A 26,769-nucleotide genomic window follows, 5' to 3' on the forward strand; every position below is an offset into this window, starting at 1 on the left:
AATGCACGGCTGCTGGGGACATTTGCACCCAATAAACTGCACCACGCCAGGATCAGGCAACAGTTGGGGATAGAGCACAGTAGGTCCCAGTATGCAGCAGCACACCAACTCTCGCCTCCCCCTAACATCTGCTCTGGGGTATGTGAGTCAGCCACACACACACCAACGCTCAGTGCAGTTTACTTCAGAGTGCAGAGCACATCAAGCAATAAGCGAATCGAAACAGCGACCTAAAGGAGCATTGATTTTCAACAATTCATTAGTGTTGTCATGTCTGTCCACAGAACCCGTTCGGAGAGCAGATACTTTTTGCTAGTAGTTTATAAAAGCATGCCTGGGTGTTGGTGTTGTGCTATATGTGGTTGATACATTTACGTAGAAGCGATAGTGAGAAGCGGAGCCCCGAATTTGATTAGTATTTTTGCTGCAATTTGGCATGGCATGCCTTTACAACCCTGGGTGCCAAGCACTGTAACAAAGTAAAGGAAAGACAATTATATTTGTCTTACTGAGCAGTGGTACTTTATACCGAGCTTTAACAACCCCAGACATGCATTTCACAAGGCTGCAGCCAACTACATAGCTGTTTTCACCCTTATTAGGCATCCCCAGTGCAGTAAGGTCTAGACAGCCTTGTGGTTGGAGCATGTTAGCAAACAGCAGAAGGGTTATGGTCTATACCCACAATGCCTTGCTGATGTGGATCTGAACTGAACTGGAGGTGAACTTCCGGCAATGGTTACTAGGTGGCACACTGTGGCATTTGTTATAAAATCAACAAGCATTTTCAATGACTAGAGATCGTTATGTTTCAGAAATATATGTGCCTAGTAAATGTGTTGTTCACTACGTACATAACACATACTGATGAAGTACACCAGAGGAATTGGGGATTTACAATAACAATGTTCTGAATTAGCAGAGTATTTTAGGCCCACCAAAACTCCCTAATGCAAAAACGGAGACTCAGCCATGGGGCAAAGTTTACTGTCTTTATTTTTCCAGAAGACTGGGAACACATAGGAAAAAACAGGGTTTATCCCCTAGTGAGGTCTCAAAAATCAGGTCATCCCAAAAACCTACGAGGTATCCCCATTGGTTAGTTCGGGACTGTCACCTATAGAAATCCCCTATGTTAGTTCTCCCATTCGTTCATTAGGTCAGGTGGCTCCGCCTAAGACTACCCCCAGTCCACTACATTGTTTCAGGGTCGCAGGAAGACCATTGGCCCGTGCAACATTTTACACCATCTCACAAATGGAGCTTCTGTATTGGCTAGAGCGGGTCCTCCCAGGCTTGGGACCTTTTTGGTCACAGAGCTCTGTGTACCTTTTTAAGGTAATGGGAAGGGCTATGGAGTGCTGTGTTTTCGATATTGTTGCTACTGGTCTGATCACCTAGCCCGAGAGAGTGCCTGCAGGTCGCAGTTCTGGTGGGCAACACTTGTATCATTTCACTCTGCTTTGCTGGGAACAGCTTCTGCTCCCACCACAAGTAAATGGGCATTGTCTGGCTCTGTTGCGTAATGTGTAAAGGGACCGCAAAACAGAGCCCTTCTGTCTGCAATTATGTGGATTTTATTCTGAATTCTTGCAGGTGGCTTGCTGCTTCGAGAACCAGGAATTTTCCACCCCCCCTTGTCCTTGGCTGTAAATACCAGCTCTGCGCCTTGTGCTGCGGGGATCATCTCTCCCCTCCATGTATTTGAGACCTGGCTTTTCCTACCTGATTCACTTCAGTAACTCTAAGTTCCCTATGTGTTGCCATGGCTTCTTATGGTTAGTTGCAATAAATCGTATGCAAGCGTGGTCCATGTATACTCAGCGTCTTGTGGTTTTGCTTTGGTGAAAAAAGAGAAAGGTTCTTAGCATTATGTAAATATATCCGTCCTCAACCTACAGGCGTTAAGCATGTTTTTCCTGTCTACAAGCAATACACTAGGGTATGTCTGTGTAACTTCATGCATGAGTGTAGATCTGGTTCATGACTAACGCTGCTATGTCGTGATGTCTCAGATAATGTCTTCACTACTTGTTTTTTTCGTCAGTCAACTTGGACCATTTATGAGGCCTCTGTCCCCTCAAAACCATCAACTGGATACGGTTTAAATGGCTGTCTGAGAGAATATCTCTGGTCATACCTTTGATATATTGGTGCATTTGGTGACTGGCCAAACAACGAGTTAAACCTTTCATTCTTCATCCTGCGGGTTGACATTCGCATCGGGGACATGTAAGGGAGGCATGGTATCACAAGTATGACACTGACACAAAAGGAACAATTTGTAAAACCTTTATTCAATTTTCTGGGTTTAGAAAACCTCCTACTTTACCCTATAGTTAAGATGGGAGTAGACTCTACCCTCAAATTAAAAAAGAACTCACAGTCCTAGTTAGTCTCTGTCAAATCAAAATGGCCTATACTAACAAAACCTAATATCTGCCCTATCTCTTATACATAAAGGGTAAAGGGGGACATGTATGCAAAGGAAAATCCGTGTTAGAATATAAAGCATCAAAGTGGCTGAGTCAGCTCTCCTCCCCATGTTAGACAGCGCGGAGTAAGGCGGGCCCTGTAGACAGGATGACACATTCTGGCTCAGGTTCTCAAAACAAAACAGTTCAAAACGTGGATCGAGGCCAGTCTGGCCTCTTACATTAAAGTCACTTTTCCTTTGTTCCAAAAGTTTTCGCAGTTCAACCAAAAGGATTCACAGTTCAACCAAAACTTCACGTAGGTCTCCCTCTGTTGGACTCAGAGCTCTCACTCACAGCCCTTGTAGGGGTTCCCTTCGCCCAAGCTTTATTCACATTCATTAGTAGTTCTGTTCCCCTAACTTATAACACTTTCGGTCTCCCTCGATCAGGCTCAGACCTTTTCCTGATGTCAAAAAATGTCAAATGTGTGAGGCTTTTAGTAAAGACCTCGGCAGCATCACTTCAACTTTTACTTCAGCTCACACTCTTGTGTTATTTGCCCCAGTGTTTCCTGGTCTATGTAGTCCAATACCATAAGCACAGGAGTTAAATATTCATTCATTTTTGCGCTCTGAAACACTTGTGTACGAGTTTGATAGAAATAAAAAAAAATCAATCAATTCTCCACTTCCCCTCTCGCTGGGGCCAACCTGCATTATCACGCTTTTAAAGTTCATTCACTTTGTTGCTTTATAACAAAAACATTTCACCTTTCGCAGAGACTTTCGAGTGGGCTATTTCCTTTTGCCAGACCGCCCCGCTTTTCTGTATCACTGGCCTCACATTTATCAATAATTTTAAAGTTCACCACAGGTCTGCCTTTCTTCACGTCTCATCTACGCGTGTGCAGCCTTCAATTGTAGGACATTCTTGCCACTTCAATCTTTCCTTAACACACACCGGTCTTTCATCTCACTTGCCAACTCACCGGCTTTGTGCATTCGTTTCTTGTCTTTTCCATTTCAATTCACGAGTCAAGGTTAATACCAGAGGCTTGGCCTCGCCTCTCCAACTCTGTCGTTCACCTGAAAGGGTCGCGGACACCTTTGAAACACAATGCAGTCTTCTTGTCTTGGATTTGGCCTTCTGCACATATCTCTTACGATTCTTTGGAGAAAAAACCTCCTGCAGGTAACTCCTGGGTTTCTTTACCCTTGATTCTCGTCCCTCTATCCGTAATTCTACTCCAGTATGTTCGTCTGCACCCCGGAAGTTCTGCTGCTTCACGTGTTCCACCTTGCTCAGAGTGTGTCTCTATGTTCCGCCTTTTATCCGTGTGTGGAGAGAGCTAATGGGTATCAAATCTATGCAATTAAAGTGAAGTGACTGACCAGATTAGCGTGGCATGTCCAATTAAATGTGTTAGAGTTAGCCTTGTTACTCTCAGCTGCCCTCTTCTACGGTCCAGTGTTGGTGTATTAAAGGGTGGCGAGGGGGGTTGGGATCCACGTTTACCCATACCTGGACGACTGGCTCATCCGAGCGAAATTGAGGGAGCCCGCTGTCGCACACACAGCGAAAACCGTCCAGCTGCTGACGAAGCTGGGGTTCTCCGTGAACTATGCAAAATCTTGCTTAGTGCCATCGCAAGACGCGCTGCTTCTGGGGGTCTCGGCTCAACACAGTGTCGTGCCTGGCGTAACCGTCCAAGGAGAGGATAGCGGCCATCCTGGCCAAGGTACAACAGCTGTTGACCCTAAAGATCGCAAGGGTGAGGTCCATCAAGTCCCTTCTCGGCATGATGTCATCATGCATATAACTCATTCGGCTATGCAGGCTGCGGATGCGGCCACTGCAAGAGTTCTGACACCCGTTGGATTCAGGTATCGGGAAGCTTCGAGGACGAGATCTTTCTCAACGGGAGTTTCCATCGAGCGATACTGTGGTGGGGAGTCTGTGTGCATCTGTCGGCGGGCGCCGACTGCCAGACCCCACCTCATTGGGAGACGGTCATGTCGGACGCCTCCCTGGAAGGTTGGGGCGCACCCATGGAAGTCTCCACGCAAGAGGCCTGTGGCTGCCGGAGGTGAAGTCGTTGCATATCAACGTACTGGAGCTGCGGGCAGTGTTTTGGGCCCTAAAGTCTTTCCTTCCGTCCCTCAAGGGCAAGGTGATACAGGTCTTCACGGACACCACCACGCAAGGTGCTCCGGCCCCAGAAGTAGGAAGGGAGGACAGGTGGGTGGTGAGGGAGGCTGGTTGAGGTGGGGGACAGATGTGAAAGGGACATTGAATGCAAGATGGGCCCAGATCAGTGCCGCATCAGGGGAGACTACACAAGCCCTGCGCCTCAATTCAGGATAGAGATGACAACTAACCAATTCCACTAACTATTTCCCTCCTCTGCATACACCTCTCAAACTCCGAACAAACACAACCACAAACCTACGGCACAACAAACCGCACAAACTTAACTACATTGCAACACAACAACAAATATCACACAGACTTCCACAACAGTACACAAGGACTACTGGGCGCAAACACCCCAGGCCCAGCCAACGGACCCATCGGGCTGAGACCGCCAACAGCACATCACTGCTCTCTTGCACTTTTCCTGCCTTCTCCCACTAACCCACACCCCCTTCCTCTTTCAGAGCCGCCAGTGCGCAAGGGGACCACTCCGGTGGTGATAGTGCGCGGTACAAATGTCCTTTAACATTAACATCAGAGAATCCTTTGAAATGGGGGGGGGGATCATGGGTATGGGAAAGTGGGGAATACTGCGTCTCACCATCGGTTACACCACTCTCCGGAGACCCCTCACCCAGGCGATCCTCCTGCACTGGTCCACCCCTAAGGTCTGGATCCAAAGGCGATGGCCATGCCCTGGCCACTTGAGAGAGAGACCCGGGGACTATCAGGCGAGACACCCTTTGGTTTCTCACAGACAAAAGGGCCATTCCTGGGACCCTCTCTTCACTGGGCTTATTGATCAATTCATTTTTCACAATATTCACCCAAACAATAAATTGTATGTAACCACAAATCATTCACACTTATTCAGACACACTCAGGATTTGAATAAAAGGGTAAAATGTGTGCAACGTCCGTCATCCCATTGGGGTCGAGGGTTACCCAGCTCCTAATTTCCAGAGAGAATGTCTCCAAAAACCAAGTTGCGATTCGGCTAAACTAGAATATCTTGTGTGAATCCTTGTCCCTCGTTTGACATCGTCCTTGCTTTCTGTGCCTGACGTACGGTACGCGTTACTGTTATAAGTTTCTGCTGGTGAACTAGGCAAAGTGAAAATGAAGAAACCAATATCGAGTTATGGCTTCCGCTGGGTGAGATTATGTTGTTTCTTTCTTCTTGCTAATGATGATGATCACAGAGTCAGAACCTATAACATCATCTATCAACCATTCTGTTAATTCTTGCACTCCACAATCCGCAGGCTGCCCATACGGCTAAACTGCCTGACCATACCAACCACAAACAGCGATTTTCATATAAGCCCACAGGTAAATGGTACTTTACACCACGAGTTTGTGCATCTGCCTTCCCCACTATACGACTAACACACCCACCTCTCTTTTCTTGTATAGCCATACGCAGCAAGTCCAACATTATTGACGTTAGTGCGCGATATAAGACCACTTTACTTTACATTATCAACCTGCGCCAGAACTCTTGCAATGTATGTGTACAGCGCCATCTGGCGGCTCTAGTATGTATGGGTTGCATTACGTGAAGAGAATTACTAAGTATATCACGCTTTTATATAGTGCTTGATTGCCGATTGCTCACATTTCCATACGGTGCAATAATGGGTCTGATTGTTGCACAAAAACAATCCAACATGCAAGGATAAAGAACCGAGTCAGCAGTGCTAGGATTCAAACTTTTCTGCAGGTTGCAAACTAATGTCAGTGTCGAACGCTTAATTAGCGCAGCCATCTAACGGACCGCAGATCCGTGGTTGGCAACGTTTCCCATCAATTTCAGACCACAGCATTTCACCACTAGTTTTCAATATAATCATAAGCACGTGAAATGTTCTATGAAGGGAAAACATCTCATCCCTACAACACCAATATAGAAATCATTTTTGTTGCCTTAAACCCAGAAAAACATAGAATACATGCCAGGGAACACAAACAATAAGCAATATACGTCAATATCACGTTTACAAATGAGGGACCACAAGTAATAAACCTAGGATGCTTGAGCCCAGCCCCTTTTGTGTCCACTTTCGGAAATCTAGTTCGCTTGCCCGGCAAAAGTAGCGTTTTGCCCTCAAAAAGTAGTTTCAACGCCCTAAATAGATAATGTTTTGCTAGGATGCCAATTTCTACATTTAGAGAAGTAATGGGCCTAGATTTGTCTTCACTTACCTTGATCTTTATTCAGATTCGACACTAGTGTAATCAGAACTCGATTCCACCTCATATATTCCATACAGCCCCTTTTAGCCCATAAGAGCTGGGAAATGCTTCCAAAAGCATAGGGAGTAAAAAAAATAACACATGTGGGCTGCCCCCTTCCAAAAACACAGCTGCAGATCAGCGGTTACCAGCCGAGTAGTACTACAGTAAAGAGCATTCACATGATTACTACTGCCTGATCTGAAGAGGAACCTTACAGGTAAATAAGAACGTTTTGCTTTGCCTGAATAATCAGATTCAAAGAAGTATGAATTACAAAACGATTACGGTTTTAGAACAAAAATATATTTTTACTCTCACAATAGGGAGTCAACTGTGCCAATGAAAAAAAACAGAGCCAAAGGGTGTGAATGTCCAATAAATCACCAATTGGAATGATATTGAAACCTGGAGATTTCCTCAGGTTTAGTTGCTCAATTGCCTGCTCGACTTCTTCTGGATAAAGTTCAACCAGAAATCTACCGCTATCAATCTAGTCTAGCTTTGGTAAATCAACTTTAGAAAAGACATAAAGATGAGTCTTCCTGCGGTTTTTATGCTCAGAACACAAATTCCTGTAGAAGTTGAAAAAAAAGGCAAGGTTACACACTACTATACTAGTTCATGGTCCTCTTTCCTACATACTTCTGTGATATCATCCGTAGGAGGGACTGCAGCTTGACGCAAAGCATCAACAGTAGTAAACAAAAATCAACAATGAAGCCAAAGAGGAGTCAACCAAAACGCCTCAAGTACTGAGACAAAGAAGTGGGGAGGAGTTGATACAGCATATGCTAAATACGAAAAACAATGTGCAGACTAGTTGTTTGACTAAACCTCAAGTTATGTGGGACATTTAAAAATGGCATCCGCACTCAATGCTGCAGAACGGCAGAGAACTGTGCCGGAGAAAGCTGAGCGAGAGAGAGCAGGCACATCCATGGGTGGTTCACGAACACAAGTCACACATACCTGTGTGGCGTGAAGGAAGGAGAGCAGCGGCAGGCACACCTCAAGGACCGTCTAAGTGCTGGGAGCCCCAGCGTTGCTCCTGGAGGTATGGTCATGCCGGGAAGCAGCACTCTCCAGTCCAAGCCACAGAGGGAAGCCAGCGAGTGAAAGCAGAGCTGCAGGAAACGCTGGAGACGCGTCCGCAGCATGTAGGAAGCCATCACAGTGAGGAAGCTTCACCACAGAGGCACGCTATAAGTCAGGGACGCTGCAAACTACCGGTGAGTCGACCCAGAGCCATTGGGGACCCAGGGGCGTACAGAGACCCTTGCAATCAAGTGCATGAATGTGAAACTGCTATTATGGACAATGCTCAAAGGCAGTTTAAATACAGACCAAACCTAATGTTGAAGCAATGCCCAAAAGAAATAATATTTGAACACTGACAAGATAAAGTGAAACAACAAAACCTGAACAAATATCTGCGCATGATATGTCAATATAGGGGAAAGCCGGAGCAAGTGGTACCCTAAGTAATACAAAGTTGATCCGGCTGTGGCACAGTGAAAAGGACCTTGAAACTAATAGGAAGTCCTGGTAAAAGGAATACACCAGGCAGTTGAAATTTGGAGAAAATACAGGGCAGGCGAATATACCAGGGGATCTGCAACCCCATAGAAGGACTCCTCGCAGGGGAGTATACCAGGCAATCCACCAATGTTACCAATGTTACAGAGGAAAGCTTAACCATATTACAAAAAGCTGTCAAGAAAAGTCAAACTGTGTGAAGCTACCTGGCAGGGGAGTACAACAGGAGATCTGAAGAACCCATAAGAGAATTCCAGGCAGAGAAGTATACCAAGAGATCCACCAAAGTTACAGAGGACATTTTACTCATGGTACAAAATACCTAGCAGGAGAGTATACCAGGGAATCTCTGAAGCATATGAAAGAAGTCCTGGGAGGTAGATACACCAGGCACTTGGAATTGCACAAAGACCTTTAACACTGTGGCAAGATATCTGGCTGGGGAGTATACCAGGAGATCTGAAGAGTTCACAAGAGAATTCCTGCTAAAGGTGTACACTAGACAATCCGCCAAAATACAAGAGAAGTTAAAAGAAAGCTAATTGTGCAATGCATCATGTTGGATGTAATGGAATGTATTGTTCAACCAAGAACTTTCTGAATCTAGTATAAATAACCAACGGAGCTATTGGACAAAGACACTTTTGTGATACCAAGAAACTGTTGTTCCAAAGAAACATTTTTGCCATCCTACATTAACATCCAGGGGATGGGAACCATCCTCTGAATCCAATGGTGTCTCCTTGGTGAACACGTTTTGTTGGTTTTATCTTTATATTTTAATTATGAACACTTTTTCCTAAACATAAGCCAGTGACATTTCCTTGTAACCTTAGTTGTTTATTTCTAGTGTGAGAGTCAGATTCAAATGTTTTGGACACAAGGACTGTTTCTAAGTTTGTAACGTCTTGACACAGACTGATCTTTAGTTTTAATTTCCTAGACAGGGAAACTCATCTTTAGGATAGGGTTAGAGAGACGTTCATCCAATCCATTTCTGTTTAATAATAATGTATAACAATGAGAATATTACAACTTTGTGTCTGCCTCTCATTCCTGACTCCTCACACATCAGATACCCTGTTCTCGGTAGCCGCGACTGTCAGTTAGCTTATTTCTTTACAGCTGTAGAGAACCAGACAAGGAAACTGGCAGAGTATCCCAGTCCGGAAAAATGTCTTGCCTGAATGACAATTCATTGACCTTTTATAGGGTTTTAAGACAATGATAATCATACATAAACGTGATCCATTTAGTAAGTTGCATCTGAACACCTTGCTTACTAATGGAACATCCTTTTACCTTGGTTACAACACAGGCAAAGCCACATCTCCAGTTTGCACCTCTCCGCCTACCCTTGCCACAAGACGACATTCCCTTCACTGCAGGTGGGTCACACCACTATACTAAGCATAAGCCACCCAGTAACAACCAACACATGTGAATTCCTACTATGCTGGGAATGAGGCCTAGAGCTTCAATCTGATGTCTGATATTCCGTATCCATGCTCAGGCATAACTTGGTTCTGAACAGTAACCAGAATGGCAGCCACAGAACCATGGGGTCTATAGCAAGTCTGTGCCAACAAATCATAGGCGTCAGTGTCTCTCTGCTCTTTACAATAGTAATCATCGCTACAGTACTTTATCGTTCAAGACATGCTGCACCCTTATGGAAAAACAGAAAATATTCATTCAGCAGCCACACTAGTCTTTAGGCCTTACAAGCTGTGCATGTATTCCTCATCAAGGCAGCAACATGCTAAGCCAGCAAGCCTCCAAAATGCAGGTAACAAGTCATCTGGCTACGTAGGCTTTGGAAGTCATAGCCCCTATAATGATCTACCTAAGAGTATGACAGTTCGAGGATATATATTATTTAGCATGCAAAACAGAGGGGCGTCTGGGAAACTCTCTACCAGCACAAACACAGCCCATTGACTTGTTCTTGGGTGGATGGCCCCTGGGAGAGTCTCAACCAAGTCTTTAGCTCACTGTTCTTTTCACAGAGAAGAAATTTCCCCGCATATCAGTCTTTGTCCTGCCCAGGGGCAGTCCAGCACCGAAATGCTAGGCAATTCTCCTCTGAACAAGAGTACCACAGCAACCCCAGACACGTGTTTCAGCCTAGTTGGGCATCATCAGTGAGGTGAAGCTGTGCCTCTCTGAGAACAGTGAGCAAGGGGTCCACGTCTAGATTCCCCTGGTAGCTTAGGGTGAGACCCAAAGTTACTTGGTAAGCAAAATAGAGGGTGGTCTGGGAAACTCTCTACCAGCACAAACACAGCCCACTGACTTGTTCTTGGGTGGATGGCCCAATTTCCCAGGGCAGGACAAATACTGATATGCGGGGAAATGTCTTCTTTGTGAAAAGAACAGTGAGCTAAAGACTTGGTTGAGACTCTCCCAGGGGCCATCCACTGAAGAACAAGTCAATGGGCTGTGTTTGTGCTAAGAAAGTAGCTTCAACGCCCTAAATAGATAATTTTTTGCTAGGATGCTAATTTCTACATTTAGAGAAGTAATGGGCCTGGATTTGTCTTCACTTACCTTGATCTTTATTCAGATTCGACACTAGTGTAATCAGAACTCGATTCCACCTCATATATTCCATACAGCCCCTTTTAGCCCATAAGAGCTGGGAAATGCTTCCAAAAGCATAGGGAGTAAAAAAAAAAAATTGAGTTAGCAGCGAACACATGTGGGCTGCCCCCTTCCAAGGACTGTTGCAATTGTCCCTAATAGGGAGGACAAAAATGCTCTATTCAAATGTTTATCATTTGTTTTATGGGTTGCAGGTGTTTTTTAACGAGGTAGTTTTCCTCATTTGCACATTACACATGCATTTTTCCCCGTGTTCGTTTTGGTCGATTTTTGTGTGTCATTTATTGATGTTATTTTTATTTTTTAAATGGGAGTGGTGTCAACCCACACCCACCACTTCACCCCAGCCCACAGACCCCAACTCCCAAATCCTCTACCTCCAAACACACAACGTATATTTGAAGAAACAGTTAGACCAAAACGACCACAGCGAAAAATGCACGAGTAATGTGCAATCGAGGAAAGGGACCTTGTTAAACACACGGCATACAGTTTTATTGCTAATAAGAGTAGTCTTCCTTAAAGACTATAAACAATGGTATAAAGAGAGTGAATGCTTTTGTAAAGCAATGTTCTTAAACATGTCGTCTTGGTCACACTTAAGAATGTTTTTCTACCAGAAAAATAAGTTTGTCTAACTGAAATAGCAACTTTTCCCAACTAAGCATCCTTTAGGAGAGAGCTCAGTGAGGGCTTTGATCATTTGTACTAATGGAAAAGTAACAGTTTTAATGGGTATGTGCCACACAGGACTTTATTCTGTAGCAAGCGTCCGAATCAGAGAAGAGAGCCCACAAAAAGTACATCTCCTCTGCTCTTTCATCAATTCTGATCCTTCAATGCACTATGCCATTTCCCATGCTTTCACCTTGCATCCCCGCCCTTTCTAATTAGTCTGTTTGAGTCTTAGAATAAGCCGGACTTTTTTTGGTATCATAATTTGTTTTATTTCAAGTCATACAGCGGTATATACGAACAGCTTTTTGACTACAAGTTAACAAGGAAACAGATTCCAAACTAAAAACGCCTCATCCTCCCACCAACACACAATTATAGAATGTTCTCAAGAATGGGCACAACTTTTTTCCAAAAGATAGTGAAGTAGATGATGCAAGCTTTGCGATTTTCCCCCCATGAATGTGTCCCAAAGCTCCTCGGCGGCGAGTTGCGTATTCAACTCAGCTGCAATAAGGGCCACATTCCTGAAGGGTTGCAATGACATGTAATAAAACAACAAGTACTGAGCAGACTCGAGAACACCATCACCACAAATACGGCACATGCGGGTAGGCCTTGCAATGTTAGACCAGGCACCTTTGATTTCAGAGGTCTTAACAGCATTGATTTGATTGTTAGGCTTATACCATAACAATGAGTTACCCATAAAGCGGTTGATATAGCCCTTCGCATTCAAGAATATGACCAGTGAACAAGGCACTATTTGACATTGCGCCCAATTGTATAATATATTTCTTGCGAAAAAAGCTGTGAACACTCCTTTTCATAGACACTTTAAATCACGAGCGAGGCCAGAGCAGAGCATCATCTAAGGCCAGAGACGGCCATCTGTCGCCAGCCGAAGGACACTATGAATATCACTGCCCTGCATACGATGAACCTTGGTCAAACCAGAGTTTTAAATAAGGGAGTTCAAAGTACCAGCCTCAGAGTTGGTTAATTGCCATAGAATATTCAAAAATATAAGTTAAAGCTTTGCTGCGGATGAGAAGATGCGGAGTTCAAGCAGGAGGGACTGGACAGGGGTGCGTGTAGGGAGCTGAAAACAACCTTTTAAGGAGGAACGCCTCCAATTTGGATATTTCCACCAAATTGCCTCAGTGCCAAAGCACTGCCCCATACATCTTAATGAGACTAATCTTAACTTAAAATAATTTATTAAGGATCCTAAGAGAGTAACCTCCTCCAATTTGAGACATTTTACCCAGTGCCCCAATGGCCTGGAGCACCTCAATTTAATCTGATCACAATGGGATCCACCACATAGGCCTCGTCAAATAAGATAACCAAGTATTTATATTCCCTGATCACCTACAGAGTTTCACCTCCCATATGCCATGTGAAGATGATCTTTTTGTGGCCTGGTTTTCTGGATATTAATCGCAAAGTCCAAGGAGTCTGAGTATTGCTTCAATGATTCCAGGGCAGCCTGCAAACCAAAGGGAGTCGTGTCCAGCAAGATGATATCATCTGCATATCCTATCTATTGGAGTGGGGATACGCCCAACTTGGGAGGAATCGACAAGGCCTCACCCATATCTGCCAGATATCAGTTAAACGAGAGGGGAGCTAATCTACACCCATGTTTCAGACCACGGGTCGTTGAGATCCATGCATTGGTGCTGCCGGATTGGTCCAGTATGACTTTAACCTGTGTGCCAGAATGACGGTAAACAAAAATGGCCAGGAGTCCTGCAGGGATGTTACAGGCAGATTGTTTGGCCCAGAGCTTGTTGCGGTTGACAGAGTCAACCGCTGCGCTGTAGTCGATAATCCAACGTATACAGTACAACTGCGCATAGGCCAAGCCGGCTGGATAACAGTTTGAAGGGCAATGCAGTATGTGGTAGTGCTCAAGCCCTTTTGAAAACCGGTTTGATTAAACGCAATACACTTGGCCGACTCATCCCAGGTCCACAGCTCAGCGAGAATCATGCCCGTAAAAATCTTTGAGGATGCGTCAAGCATTGCCAACAGATGACAGTTTCCTAGGTTGGTACAGTCTCCCTTCTTCCAGATTGGTACGATAATACTGTCACACCAAGACGCCGGAAGACACTGTGCTTCGCTAATCCAGCTAAAAAGACAATCCAGTGCAGTCGACCAGCCAACAGGGTCCTTTTTAATTACTGCACTGCAAATCCATCAGGTCCTGGTGCCCGCAAAGATTTACTACCATTGATGATCTTCAAGGTATCTCTGAGGGAGTGGGTGAAGTGCCATCTGCCCAGTGATACATTCGGGGCGGAAGTATGTGCATTTTTCCCGTGTTCGTTTTGGTCGATTTTTGTGTGTCATTTATTGGTGTTATTTTTATTTTTCTTAAATGGGAGTGGGGTTAACCCACCAACCACCGATCAAACCCACACCTACCACTTCTCCCTAGCCCCCAATCCTCTACCTCCAAACACACAACGTATATTTGAAGAAAAAATTAGACCAAAACGACCACAGAGAAAAATGCACGAGTAATGTGCAAACAGGGAAAGTGACCTTGTTAAACGCACGGCATACAGTTTTATTGCTAATAAGGGTAGTCTTGCTATAAAGAGAGTGAATTGTTTTGTAAAGCAAAGTTCTCAAACATGTCGTTTTGGTCACACTTCAGAATGTTTTTCTACCAGACGTTTGTCTAACCGAAATAGCAACTTTCCCAACTAAGCATCCTTTAGGAGAGATCTCAGTGGAGGCTTTGATAGTTTGTACTAATGGGAAAGTAACTGTTGTCAATGGGTATAGGCCACACTGGACTTTATTCTGTAGCAAGCGTCCGAATCAGAGAAAAGAGCCTACAAAAAGTACATCTACTCTGCTCTTTCATCAATTCTGATCCTTCAATGCACCATGCCATTTCCCATGCTTTCAGCTTGCATCCCCGCCCTTTCTAATTAGCCAGTTTGAGTCTTAGAATAAGCCGGACATTTTCATATTTTTTTATAACTGAAAAATGAAAGAAAAAAAATAGACATAATTCTCTGCAGAGGAGGAGCAACAGCCTTCCAGTATAAATACTACTGGATCATGGCTGTCTCACCATGTGTGGCTTGGGAGCTATTGTCTTATATCTCGGGGCGACGAAAGTGAGGTGACGCCATATGGACTTATCATGAGTTCTAGTCTCGGGAGGATAGCTCAGTGGCAACGTGCTCCCCTTGGAAGCAAGAATCTAAATTCATTTGACTGTGGAATTTTCGTATATTGCACATGTTTTATGATGTTTTTAGGACATTTTATTTGTCAAAATAAAGTTATATTGAAAATATAAATATCTCATGCAGACAGACATGACTTTTCACAGGTCCCTGTGACACCGTGCCCCCGATTTATCAATTCCTGTGAACCCTTGCATCTGTCTATCTCTTGTAAGTTCCAATTCTACAGCATGTGCACACATCTCTGACAAATGCTCTAAAATGCTATTGATATACTGGCAAACTGCAGAAACATCCACAGAAGGCCAGATTCCGAAGCCACTGCACCAGAGTAGAGTGGTATAGTGGAATGGCGTCTTGGCCAGGGTGTTCTGCAAAGCATTACCTGTAGACTTCAAGCCAGGTTAGAGCACTTGAACACATGCAAGACATACTAAAGATGAAAGCTCAGATCTCATGGTAATAGATTGCGATGATTTATATAGAAGGTGATGACATGACTATAAAACAATCTGTTGTTGGTGGTCTCTCCACATATAACATTACCTTGCAGGAAGTGCCAAGCAGGGCACCATCTTGACTCCAAGCTAAACTCTGAATCTGGTCATTGTGAGCGTCCAGCACTAAAATCAAAGACAGGGAAAGGATCAAAAACGGCACAAAGAAAATTAAGAATTATAAACTGTAGATTGGGCGAAATAAAAAGCCTGACAAATAAACGCACAAATTGATATTTTTCTTTCAATAGGCCACCACCAATTATCTTGTGGCTGTTTCACCTGTAGCTACCGCTCCACGACGCCCTTTGGGTGGTACACTGCACAATATTATCTATCAAACAGCAGAACATGCATTTCTCAGCTTTAAGCCTTCCGTGCTTCTCAGCCTGGCTCAGACTCTTGTAAAACTCTGGGTTCCCAATGATGACTCTGACATCTCTTGATGTTCGAGTTGTTCCTTTAATGAGTTTCCAGTACATATTTTCGTTTATCATGTCAAGTTCATCAGAGCTCAAGGTAAACATGCACCGGCATCCTCCCAGGTAGGCTTCATCCAACCAACTCTCTCACTCAGAACTCTCAACCATACAACAACATTCTCACCAGCAAGATTCCATGTCACTCACTCAGCATTCTACTCATTCTGCAAAGACAACATGGAAACCTAAATCACTACATATCTCCCTTCCTTACACAACAACAACAACGCCTACCAAAACTGGTCACACTCACAACACACAGCACACAGCACACACACACACACTCCAACACATGCGTGTGCATCTCAACCACATGAACTATCAACACACCTGTACAACCTGAACGCATCACCAGTTCAAATGGTACCATAACACAATACTAACGATGCCCCTCCCCTTTTCTACACAGTAAAGGAAGGACACCTACCAATGAAAATTGTACCACTAGCAATCTATCTTCAACAGCTCAGGTATCTCTTTAACTTCTCTCCTCCTCTACCACACAAAAACTATAACCAATACTAACCTCATAGCCACACCACACACACAACTCCGAGCTGTGCACCACACACACCAAAGAACAAGAGTGGGGATTCCCAACACCCGAGTGAAACGACAAAATAACACATTGCGTTCCTGTGTTCCTTGAGTCCAACAAACTAACTCAACTGCTGGGAAGAACACCATTGAACACACCATACACCATTCCATCAAGCACAGGAGCACAAAATCACCAAAATGCCAAATCTCTAGCACACCACAAAGACCTAAACCTGCTGATCCCCACACTGCAACAACAAAACAGTGCTTTAAAGTTAATAACTTTTCTGCTAAATTTACTAACTAAACTTCTTAGTTCTCCCTAAATGGCACAAACGTCCTTTAAACAGTCCCACCTGCAAAGCAAAAAATTTAGTAAGCATGTTCCATTTATCACATTTCCTGTGCCATGTACTATAGCTATATCAGTCCACTTTGCCCTTTTGCATTGAAAAGTCCATCTGTGGAAAGAACATGCGTTAAACACAACTGCTTCCTAAAGCTGACATTGCTCACATCAAATATGTGTCTCTCAATAAAGGCCACGACACCACACTCTCCCATCCAGTGTACATTCTCTCATAAATGCTCATGTTGCATATAGTGTCAAAATATCACCACTAACACAGGCCTCACATGACAATAAAGATTGCCCATGCGACTAGCGCAGGAAGTCTTGATTCTATTAAAGACACGGAGGCGAGCATTATGCTTAACTTCTTTAATTACTGCTAACCACAGCTTTTTAAATCTTTCTTTTGTTTCAATGTATTTTTTTTTTTATAACTCGTATAAACAGAAAAAAATGAAACATCATAGCCTCAACGCGGCTAAACTACATCTCCCATGAGGCTCTTCCATATGGTAGTCCAATAGGCTCTCTCTCACTGTCCAATCAGGCCATCCCTTCTACTATAAGTCACTGCCTCTCTGGGTCCCTTCCTCTTCTTTTGCAGCTCGCTTTTACTGAACAAATGTCTAAAATCCAACTGCACTCTCGTATAATCCAACTGAGTCTGTCCTTTCTATTCTTGGTAGGTTCTCTGTATCTAACTCCGCAGCCTGCTGCCTTCGTACACTCTAATGTCGGTGATTCTTTTGCTCCTCTCCTATGCAAAAAGAGAAATGTGCACGTTAGGGAGGGGAATACGATTCATTACATGTAAAAATCAAGCATTTACATAAATTTGCTGTGATATGTATTACAGTTCATACCATGCCCCTTACAGCCGTATTCCCTTAGGGTGGGATAATGCTTGCCTCCGTGTCTTTAATAGAATCAAGACTTCCTGCGCTAGTCGCATGGGCAATCTTTATTCTATGACAAGACCGGAGGCGAGCATAATGCTTGTTCAAAGCTTTCTACAACAGCAGCTACTATATTGGATACTGGTTTGAAGTAAAAAGTTTTAAAGACTGAATTGCTCGACCAGTCTGCTGCTTTCATGATCTCTTGCAGCGGAACCCTGACTGCAAAAGCTTGTGAAGCCATGGCACCTCTGGTAGAGTGCGCTCCAAATTTAGACGTGTCTATACCTGCCAACTCCATCACTTCCTTCACCCATCTAGCAATAATAGCTGACTTAACTGCTTTGTATGGTTGTATTCGCGCTATAAGCAACTGGCTAACCCCCTTCGGTCTAACCGCTGCTGTCGCTGCTTCATAACACTTTATACAATTCGCCACACACAATTTCCCGTTATTCAGCCAGTATGGGTATGATATCACTTTAGAATTGGTCTTTGTACGCTGCGCTATGGTAAAGGCTATCCCTTCCGGGTAATACATCTTCCTGTCTATCTCTAGGGATTTAACGTCTGACACTCTTCTACAGGACACTAAGCAAAGGAGTGTAGCTAGCTTGCCTGAAAGTTGTTTATCTGACAGAAGGCTGTTACTCGGCCACAGATATATGACTTTTTGGACATCCCATAACGATGAATACTTGGGCGTAGGAGGTTTGCTCATCTTTACACCCTTGAGCAATCGGGACACCGCTGGGTGTTCCCCTACTGGTGCTCCGTCCACTAGCTCGTGTCCAGCAGAGATCGCTGACCTATATACTCCTACAGTCCTGAACACCCTCCCTGTAGACGGGAGGCTGGCTAGGAAATTCACCACTTGGACTACAGGTGCTGAAATGGGAGATATACTCCTCCCCCTGCACCATAAGTCCCAGGCTTGCCACGCAGAATTATAGCTCCTGATCGTAGATGGAGCCCATGATAGATTGATAAGCCTTGTAGCGTCTTCTGAAAGGCCTGGCAAGCGCCATCTATGCCTGAAATTCTGCACGCTATCAGTGTTAAGGATTGATCCTCTATCAGAGCGTGAGGGGCTCCTGCTGGATCGGTCAGCAGGTCTTGTCTGTATGCAATCGTCTGTGGAAAATCCATAGAAAGTTCCATCAGAACTGGAAACTAGGCTTGTGACTTCCACTCTGGTGTCACTATCACTATCTGAGCTTCGTCTATGCGCACTTTTGCTAGTACCCTCGCCAGCATCGCAAAGGGGTGAAAGGCATAGTGTCTCTGCGACCCCCAATGATGCATGAATGCATCTGTCCCCTGAGCTCCCGGGTCCAGCTTCCAGCTGAAGTAATCCGGCAGCTGTGTGTTTAGCCTCGAGGCGAACAGGTCCATGTGCAAGGGCCCCCATGTTGCTTCCAACTTATTGAAAATGTCTCTGTGTAGTTTCCAGTCGCTGTAATCTGCTAGGTGTCGGGAGTTCCAGTCCGCCACTGAGTTCAGGGCCCCTGGGAGATACTCTGCTTTGACTGTAATCTTCTTCTGTAGGCAGTCGTGCCAGAAATCCTTTGCCAATTCCGCTAACATCCTGGACCTGGTACCTCCCAGCTTGTTTATATACCTTACTGCAGATATATTGTCCATCTTGAGGAGGATGCTGCAGTGCGCTTTGTCTCTGGTAAACGCTTTTACTGCGAAAGACCCCACTAGTAATTCTAGGCAATTGATATGCAGTTCCAATTCTTCTTTTGACCATTTCCCGCCTGTTTCTATTTCGCTGCATCGCGCTCCCCAGCTGGACCTGCTGGCGTCTGACTCTATAACTAACCCTGGTATGTCTCTGAAGATGGCGCAGCCGCTCCAGGCTTCCATATTGTGGAGCCACCAGGTGAGTTCTGATTTGCTTTCTTCGTCTAGGGGAACTAGTCAATGGTATCTCCAGCCTTTCCTTAGGTACTTGATCTTCAGCCTCTGAAGAGCTCGATAATGTAACGGGCCGGGAAATATTGCTTGTATGGATGCTGCTAAAAGACCTACTATCCTGGCTAGATAACGAAGAGAGATCAGCGGTTTCTTGAGTGCTGTTCTCAGATCTTTCTTGATAGCTCTCATTTTTTGAGTTGGTAACTCCAAGGTAGCTTTCTTTGTATCTATAGTGAAACCCAAGAACTCTAGCCGCTTGGTCGGCATAAGCTCCGATTTGTCTTTGTTCACTGGGAATCCTAGCATGGAAATTAGCTCTATCGCCCATTGAATCTGCCTCTGTAAGCGATCTTTGTTTTCGGCCATAAATAGGATGTCGTCCAGGTAGACAATCATCCAACACCCTTGTTCCCGAAGTGCTGTCGCGATGGGCCTCATAAGCTTGGTGAACGCCCATAGTGCCGACGCTAGACCGAACGGTAGGCATCTGAATTGCCAGAGATTGTCTCTCCACCTGAATCTTAGAAAGGGTCGACAATGGGGTGCTATCGGAACTGTGAGGTAAGCGTCTTTCAGATCTAGGTGCGCGAGCCAGTCCCCCTTTCTGAGTAAGTCTCCTAGTAGATGGATTCCCTCCATCTTGAAGTGCTTGTACACTAACCAGCTGTTGAGTTCTTTTAGATTGATTACTGGACGAACTTTGTCCTTGCGACGGACTAGGAACATATTGCTCAGGAAGGATTGGCCGCTCCCTGTAGCCCTCTCTATCGCGTTTTTCCGCGCAAGATCCTGGATCTATGCGTCTAATAAATCTTCTTCGGCCTATGTCATTTGAATTCTGTGAGGGGGCGATCGTGCACCGGATGACCTAGGAACTCTAGAATGAAGCCTTGTACGGTCTGATGACCCATGCATCTGAAGATAGATCGCGCCAGTTGTGCAAATAAAGCATTGTCCTGCCCCCCACAGGAGGATAGGTCGCTGCGCATTCTCTCACCTGTGTTATTGTTCTGGTGTCGGTAATATCCGCGTCCCCGACGTCCTCGAGAAGCTCGTCCTCTGTTCGGATAAAAGGTGTCTTGTTGTCAGGTCTCCCAATACTGGGCTCTGGGGCCTTGTGCTCTTCTGTCATTGAATCGGCCGGTCGAGCGGCCTCTATATCGACCGGCCCCTGAAAAAACTCTCCCCGGGAATACCTTCCTAATGGAGGCTCGCGCTTTCTCCAGCGCTGTGTATGTCCCGACGAATCTGTTCATCTCTTTCACAAATGTGTCTCCGAACAGGAGCCCTTGGGCGCTTTCCCCGGCTTCGTAAGACACCAGATCTCCTAGTTTGTTATCAATCTTCAGTAAAGTCGATCTGGTTCTGAAGATATTGCGCAGTTTGCGTTGCCCAGCATGCAGACTGCTCTTTGCGCCCATCCTGCTAATATAAGTGGGTCGACTGGCTCCCCAGTGTCTTTAGCCCTCTCGGCTAAATCCATTATCTTCGCTATGGGTCCAGCTAGGTCTAACAGTTTATCCTGGCACGTCTTCCATGCCCTATCTATGCCTTTTCTGGTGTCCTTCCCTGCCTTAGTTATGAAGGTTAGTATTTTTGCCTCGAGCTCGGGTGTATCTGCTACTTTCCCTGTCAGCTCCGGTCTCGGACACTCAGCTTTAAGTCTGAATCTAATATCTTTCTCCATAGGCTTTCTCATTTTCTGGGACATATACAGGGCTACTCTCGGTGATGGGGTCCAGTCCGGTGATCTGGGGTGCCTTATTGTGTCAGGTTCAAACATGTCTGACATGTCTTCTTCATCCAGAGGGGCCTCCACACCGCTGGCTTTAGGCTCGCTTCTACTCTTCTGTGAGACTACGCTCACTTTGCTTATGCTCTGATCATCATCCTCTCCCCTTTTCTGATCCGAATGCTCTGAGGATGATGAGGTATCCCCTATATTTGTCGCCCCTGGGGTAGGGGGTACGAGGTTGGGCAAGGCTGTCTTTGTAAGAAAGGCGCTTTTTAGTCTATTGAAAGCATCAGCCACCTCTAGGGACTTATCCTTTCCTGTATCTGAGCCCGGGGGAGTTGAAGAGCGTTTCCTCTTCCGGGCCACTTTCTTCTCCTTCTCTACTTGTCTCAGAGGCTCTTGTGTGGAGGATCCCTCACCGGGGTCGTCGAGCGTGCCAGCTTTCTTGCCCAGTATTTCTTCCAGGACCGATAGCCTGTCTTGTAGAGGCTTGACTCCTAGTGCTACGGCTTGAACCAATGAGTCGCCTAGCACTTTCTTGAAGCTATAGGAGAGGTCTATATCTTCTCCTATGTATTCCACCTCTTGCTCTGGTTCTCTGTCACTCCCCTCACTCCAACCCTCGTTATCCATGTTGTACGCCATGGTATTATGTGTGCCTCACAGAGGATGGCTATCAGGTTGAGAACTGTAGCTCCTCTTTTGTTGCTGGCAACAGAAAAATATATTTTCCTTTTCTTTTTGAAAATTTTCTCTTTGCCTTGAATGCCTCTGATGTGCGCAGGCGACCCGCTAAAAAATTAACGAGTTTCGTGCGTTCGGGAGCGAAGAACAGGAGCGTAGAATTGCCGTTGGCTTTCTCCGTGTGGGAACAAAACTGTGTGTGAGGAATACAGTAATGCGCATGCGCACGCTTCCCTTGTTTCTAAAGGAAGTTGGGCTTACCGCGTACTACACGTTGCCCGCGATACCCTTTATCTCCGTCGGTGTTCGTTCGCGGCTGACTGGCCGAGCCCTAGGGCGAGTGAGATCACTCGCGGGCTCGGCAGTCAGCCGTCCTGAAAGTCCAACTTGTCCACGAAAAGAACACGTGCGTTTCGAACTCGAATGTTAATATGTTTGCGCTAATGGTACGCGCGCACTTTACAAATATATAAACCTAACATTTTGACAATTAATATCATAAAAAACACAGCATAGCAAGGTACTGCTAGAATTGGTGTCACTTATCTGTGGTGCACAAAAAAGAAGAGGACGGGACCAAGAGAGGCAGTGACTTATAGAAGAAGGGATGGCCTGATTGGACAGTGAGACAGAGAGGCTATTGGAGTACCATATGGAAGAGCCTCATGGGAGATGTAGTTTAGCCGCGTTAAGGCTATGATGTTTCATTTTTTTCTGTTGTTTATACGAGTTATAAAAAAATAAATTAAAAAAAATACATTGAAACAAAAGAAAGATTTAAAAAGCTGTGGTTAGCAGTAATTAAAGAAGTTAAGCATAATGCTCGCCTCCGGTCTTGTCATAGAATTAAAATACAACATGTTAACTTAAACTCTGCTGCATGCTATCTAATGCACCCATATAACCAAAAGTTCCTTCTCCTGCAAAGTAATTCTGTAGCCATGTTCCTTCTCCTGCCATCTCCACCCATAGGAAAAAGTACCTTAGGGGACACGGCTCCGATTTGCAATGGGCTCTAAACTCCACCAAAGTCCCTTTTGACTCTCATAGAAACACAGTTCTCATTGTGGGCACCTAGCCCCTCTGCCAGAGAGCTGTGGTCCCCTCGTCACTCCTAGGCGCAGCTCGGGTTCAAAGCCTCTCCCAATGCTGCTGTCTTGGGCTCCAAACCCCTCAGTTGCACAGCATGACCTCCGGATTCTTCAATCCCCAGGCGCAGTTTAGGCTCCAAGCCTCTCCTATTGCTGCTGCCCTGGGCTCCAAGCCCCTCAGCTGCACAACATGACCTCTGGATTCTTCAATCCCCAGACGCCGCTTAGGCTCCAAGCCTCTCCTATTGCTGCTGCCATGGGCCCCAAGCCCCTCAACTGCGCAACATGGCTTCCCAGTTTTCCAGGCTTAGCTCAGACTCCAAGCCTCTTCATTTGCTACTGCCATGGGCTTCCAGCCCTCCATGTCACAGCTTTTGGTTCCCAAACCTCTTCAAGACAGTCAATGGGCCCTCAGCCCTGCCACTGTTGCTCTGCCAGTCTCTTGGCACTCTGAGTTTAACCTGTCCAACTTCCGGTTAGACAGGCCAATCCTGATGGCTCCTGCATGGCGCAGATCACTATATCCTGCGTCAGCAGCCCCAGCACTGGGCCCTACTGCGCCTAAATCCAATAAGCGCTCGCCCTACCTGGGAGGGTCTTCTTCTTGGGTTGGGGGCTGTGTATGTGCCATCCTCAGTGCTGTCCCCCCAGCACAGCCAGCAAACTCGTCGCCAACGCAAAACTCTGGGTTCCCAATGATGACTCTGACATCTCTTGATGTTCGAGTTGTTCCTTTAATGAGTTTCCAGTACATATTTTCGTTTATCATGTCAAGTTCATCAGAGCTCAAGGTAAACATGCACCGGCATCCTCCCAGGTAGGCTTCATCCAACCAACTCTCTCACTCAGAACTCTCAACCATACAACAACATTCTCACCAGCAAGATTCCATGTCACTCACTCAGCATTCTACTCATTCTGCAAAGACAACATGAAAACCTAAATCACTACAACTCTTTTCAACATTTTGAAGGACACATGACTAAGCCGCATATTCCTGCCACATACTGTGTTCTTGCATTTCCTTTTGTTCACAACCCCAATCCCCAGATGTAAACTATATTTTGGCACTGTCTTGCAGTTTTAAAGGTCCACACTGGCATTACATGTTTAAAGACCACCTCTGCTAGCTAGAATGTCAAAAAAGTCAGTTATGTGTTGGCAGCAATACACTGGCTGTGACAACTTTATACCAATGTATGCCCATACTGTGCTAGCAGCCGAAACCTGATTTACTATGGTGCGAGTTGAAATGTGATTTGTGCTTGCTGTTAATTGGCAGTAAACTCTGCTGTTTCTTGAATTCTTGCTGCATTTTCCATGTGCCTCTCCTTGCTTAGTCTTTGTTCTGTTATAGCTCTGTCAACAGAACCACTGAACCCGATTGTTCAAGCTCTAACATTTTGGTGTTTCCTCTGTATGTTATCTAGCCTTGATTTACTCCGTTGCTCATTTGTGACAATGCCATCAGTTGATCTCTAGTCAGATCTTTGGGTTTTGATTCCAATATAGTTTGTTAAGAAAGAACTGTGCCATGCGTTATGCCTGTTGGGTGTTACAGCAGTCCTTACTCTATGTGTAGTGTTATGGCATTCCCATACTCTAGGTGTAGTGTGATAAATTGAGCTATAATCCTAACATTAAGCTGCCTACATGCAGAGTAAAAAGTTGACCCTTCATTTGATTGGCAGCTGCAGTAGGGGACTGCGTGGACAGAGGCACAATGTTGCTCCAATCATGCAATTGTATGCGAGAGATCAGGCAGAATGTGCCCTATATTCGTTTGTGGTGGAAGTCTCATTCAGTGAATAAAAGTGCAAAAAGATGGGGCTAGTTTGACAATGTTGTCTCACACTGGGAAACGTGGAAGGAATTAACAGGGACACATGCTGACTGCAACAATGCATTAAACAAAGATGGTCTGCCAATACCATGATGGTTCATTCCTAAAAATCACAAGTATTTACATAAATGATCCTGGTGCAACCAAGGTCTTGTGCAGACATAAGACAAGTCTTTGGTACAAGAGAACAATAGATGAAAACAAAGTTGGCGGAAGCTGTGTTATTGTTGGAAGGAACAAGTGTTATTTGCTTCTGTATTAGAACGCAATCCATTACTGTGGACCGATCTCGCGTCGTAAAGCCCTGTGCAGTGCTGGTTGCTAAGCAACAGAATCCAAAGCTTCACACTGTTTGCCACGGAATGCATCATCGTCAGGCCACTGACCATGTTGCTAGAGGACAAGGGCTACGGCCCCTTACGGAGTCCGATCTGAAGGATACCTCAGAGCTGTGATGGAGAAGTGTGATTTGGGCAAGGAGTTTAGTGGAGGAATGTCCACACCATTACTATCCCACAGCTAGGTTCTCCTTGGATGGATTCCTCTGAGATCCTTTTCCTCTTACGTACATCACCGGACTGAGTGGTTCCTGATCACCATTGCCTTTTGTAGTGGCTCTAGAGGCCTTGCTGGTTGAAATGAGGCAAGATGAAATTCAAAGCATACAATACTGCAATGAATCAATAATAATAATAATAATAATAATTTAGCATTTATGTAGGCTACAAACCCTCGAATTCTGAGCGCTGTTTATTATTACGCACGGTGTGTGATGCTCCTTTATCGACCTCGAAAGGGTGAAAGGCTGAGTTTGGTCCTGCCGGGATTCGAATCTGCGTCAGCAGGCTCTGCACAGATGTCAAAGCAAGCGCTCTACTCGCTGTGCTATCGGTCCGGCTAATTGCACAAAGTCAATCTCTTATTGATATCCTTCACACCTTACAGAGGCTCTGTGTATCTATCGTGGCATTACTTTCTCTTGTAAAGTACATCAGATAATGAATTCCCCTTGTTAAAGAAAATTAAGGATGCGCTCCTGTGGGGGGGCCTGGCTACATGGCCACATAGGAGGACGTGTACCCGGAGGAGCTCCTGTGCTATCGGTCCGGCTAATTGCACAAAGTCAATCTCTTATTGATATCCTTCACACCTTACAGAGGCTCTGTGTATCTATCGTGGCATTACTTTCTCTTGTAAAGTACATCAGATAATGAATTCCCCTTGTTAAAGAAAATTAAGGATGCGCTCCTGTGGGGGGGCGTGGCTACATGGCCACATAGGAGGACGTGTACCCGGAGGAGCTCCTGCTGATCCTCCACTGATCCGGCACAAAAGTGCATCAAAAATTGCTATAAACAAATGCAGGGGCAGAAACCGCATTGACCGGAATCGAGGCGCCGGGCATGTAAATTCAAAAACAAAAAATAAACTTTATTTTAAAAATAAATAAATAAATAAGTTTAAAAAAAAGGGGAAAATACATTTTCTAAATACCCAATTGGTGGTGGACGCGGAGCGACCAGGCCTGCAGCGCATCGTACCTGAGCGGGCTGGTGTGGCGGACACATGGAGAGCGCTCCGGCGGCGGCCACAGACCAGAGCATGCAGCGAGCGGAGACGCTCATGCTGACAAGGAAAGGATAAGAATGAACACGCGACTCCTGCAGTAAACAAGATAGCAGGCGGTCACTAGCACGCAGCAACGCTACACACACAGGAACAAAGGCACCCAAAACACTGCTGAGGGGCACATGAAAGTGGAACACGAGTGGACAGACACACCAGACACCTTGCATGGACAAGACACTGAATGCAATATGGTAAAGCATAACCAGTGTGGAGCTGTAG

The 26,769-nt window shown here is 45.3% G+C and overlaps 1 protein-coding gene across 1 annotated transcript in view; it reads right to left on the reverse strand.

Annotated features, from left to right (window-relative positions):
* The window catches only part of CORO7 (coronin 7), a 1,792,839-nt gene that overhangs the window by 1,312,605 nt on the left and 453,465 nt on the right, over positions 1-26,769 (reverse strand). Inside the window, exon 6 of the mRNA XM_069646849.1 lies at positions 15,425-15,501. Coding sequence (XP_069502950.1) covers positions 15,425-15,501 — 77 coding nt within the window. The remainder of the gene's footprint in view (positions 1-15,424; positions 15,502-26,769) is intronic.

Source organism: Ambystoma mexicanum, chromosome 2q (genome assembly GCF_040938575.1).
Source record: "Ambystoma mexicanum isolate Mex_15411 chromosome 2q, UKY_AmexF1_1, whole genome shotgun sequence".
Classification (NCBI taxonomy): Eukaryota; Metazoa; Chordata; class Amphibia; order Caudata; family Ambystomatidae; genus Ambystoma; species Ambystoma mexicanum.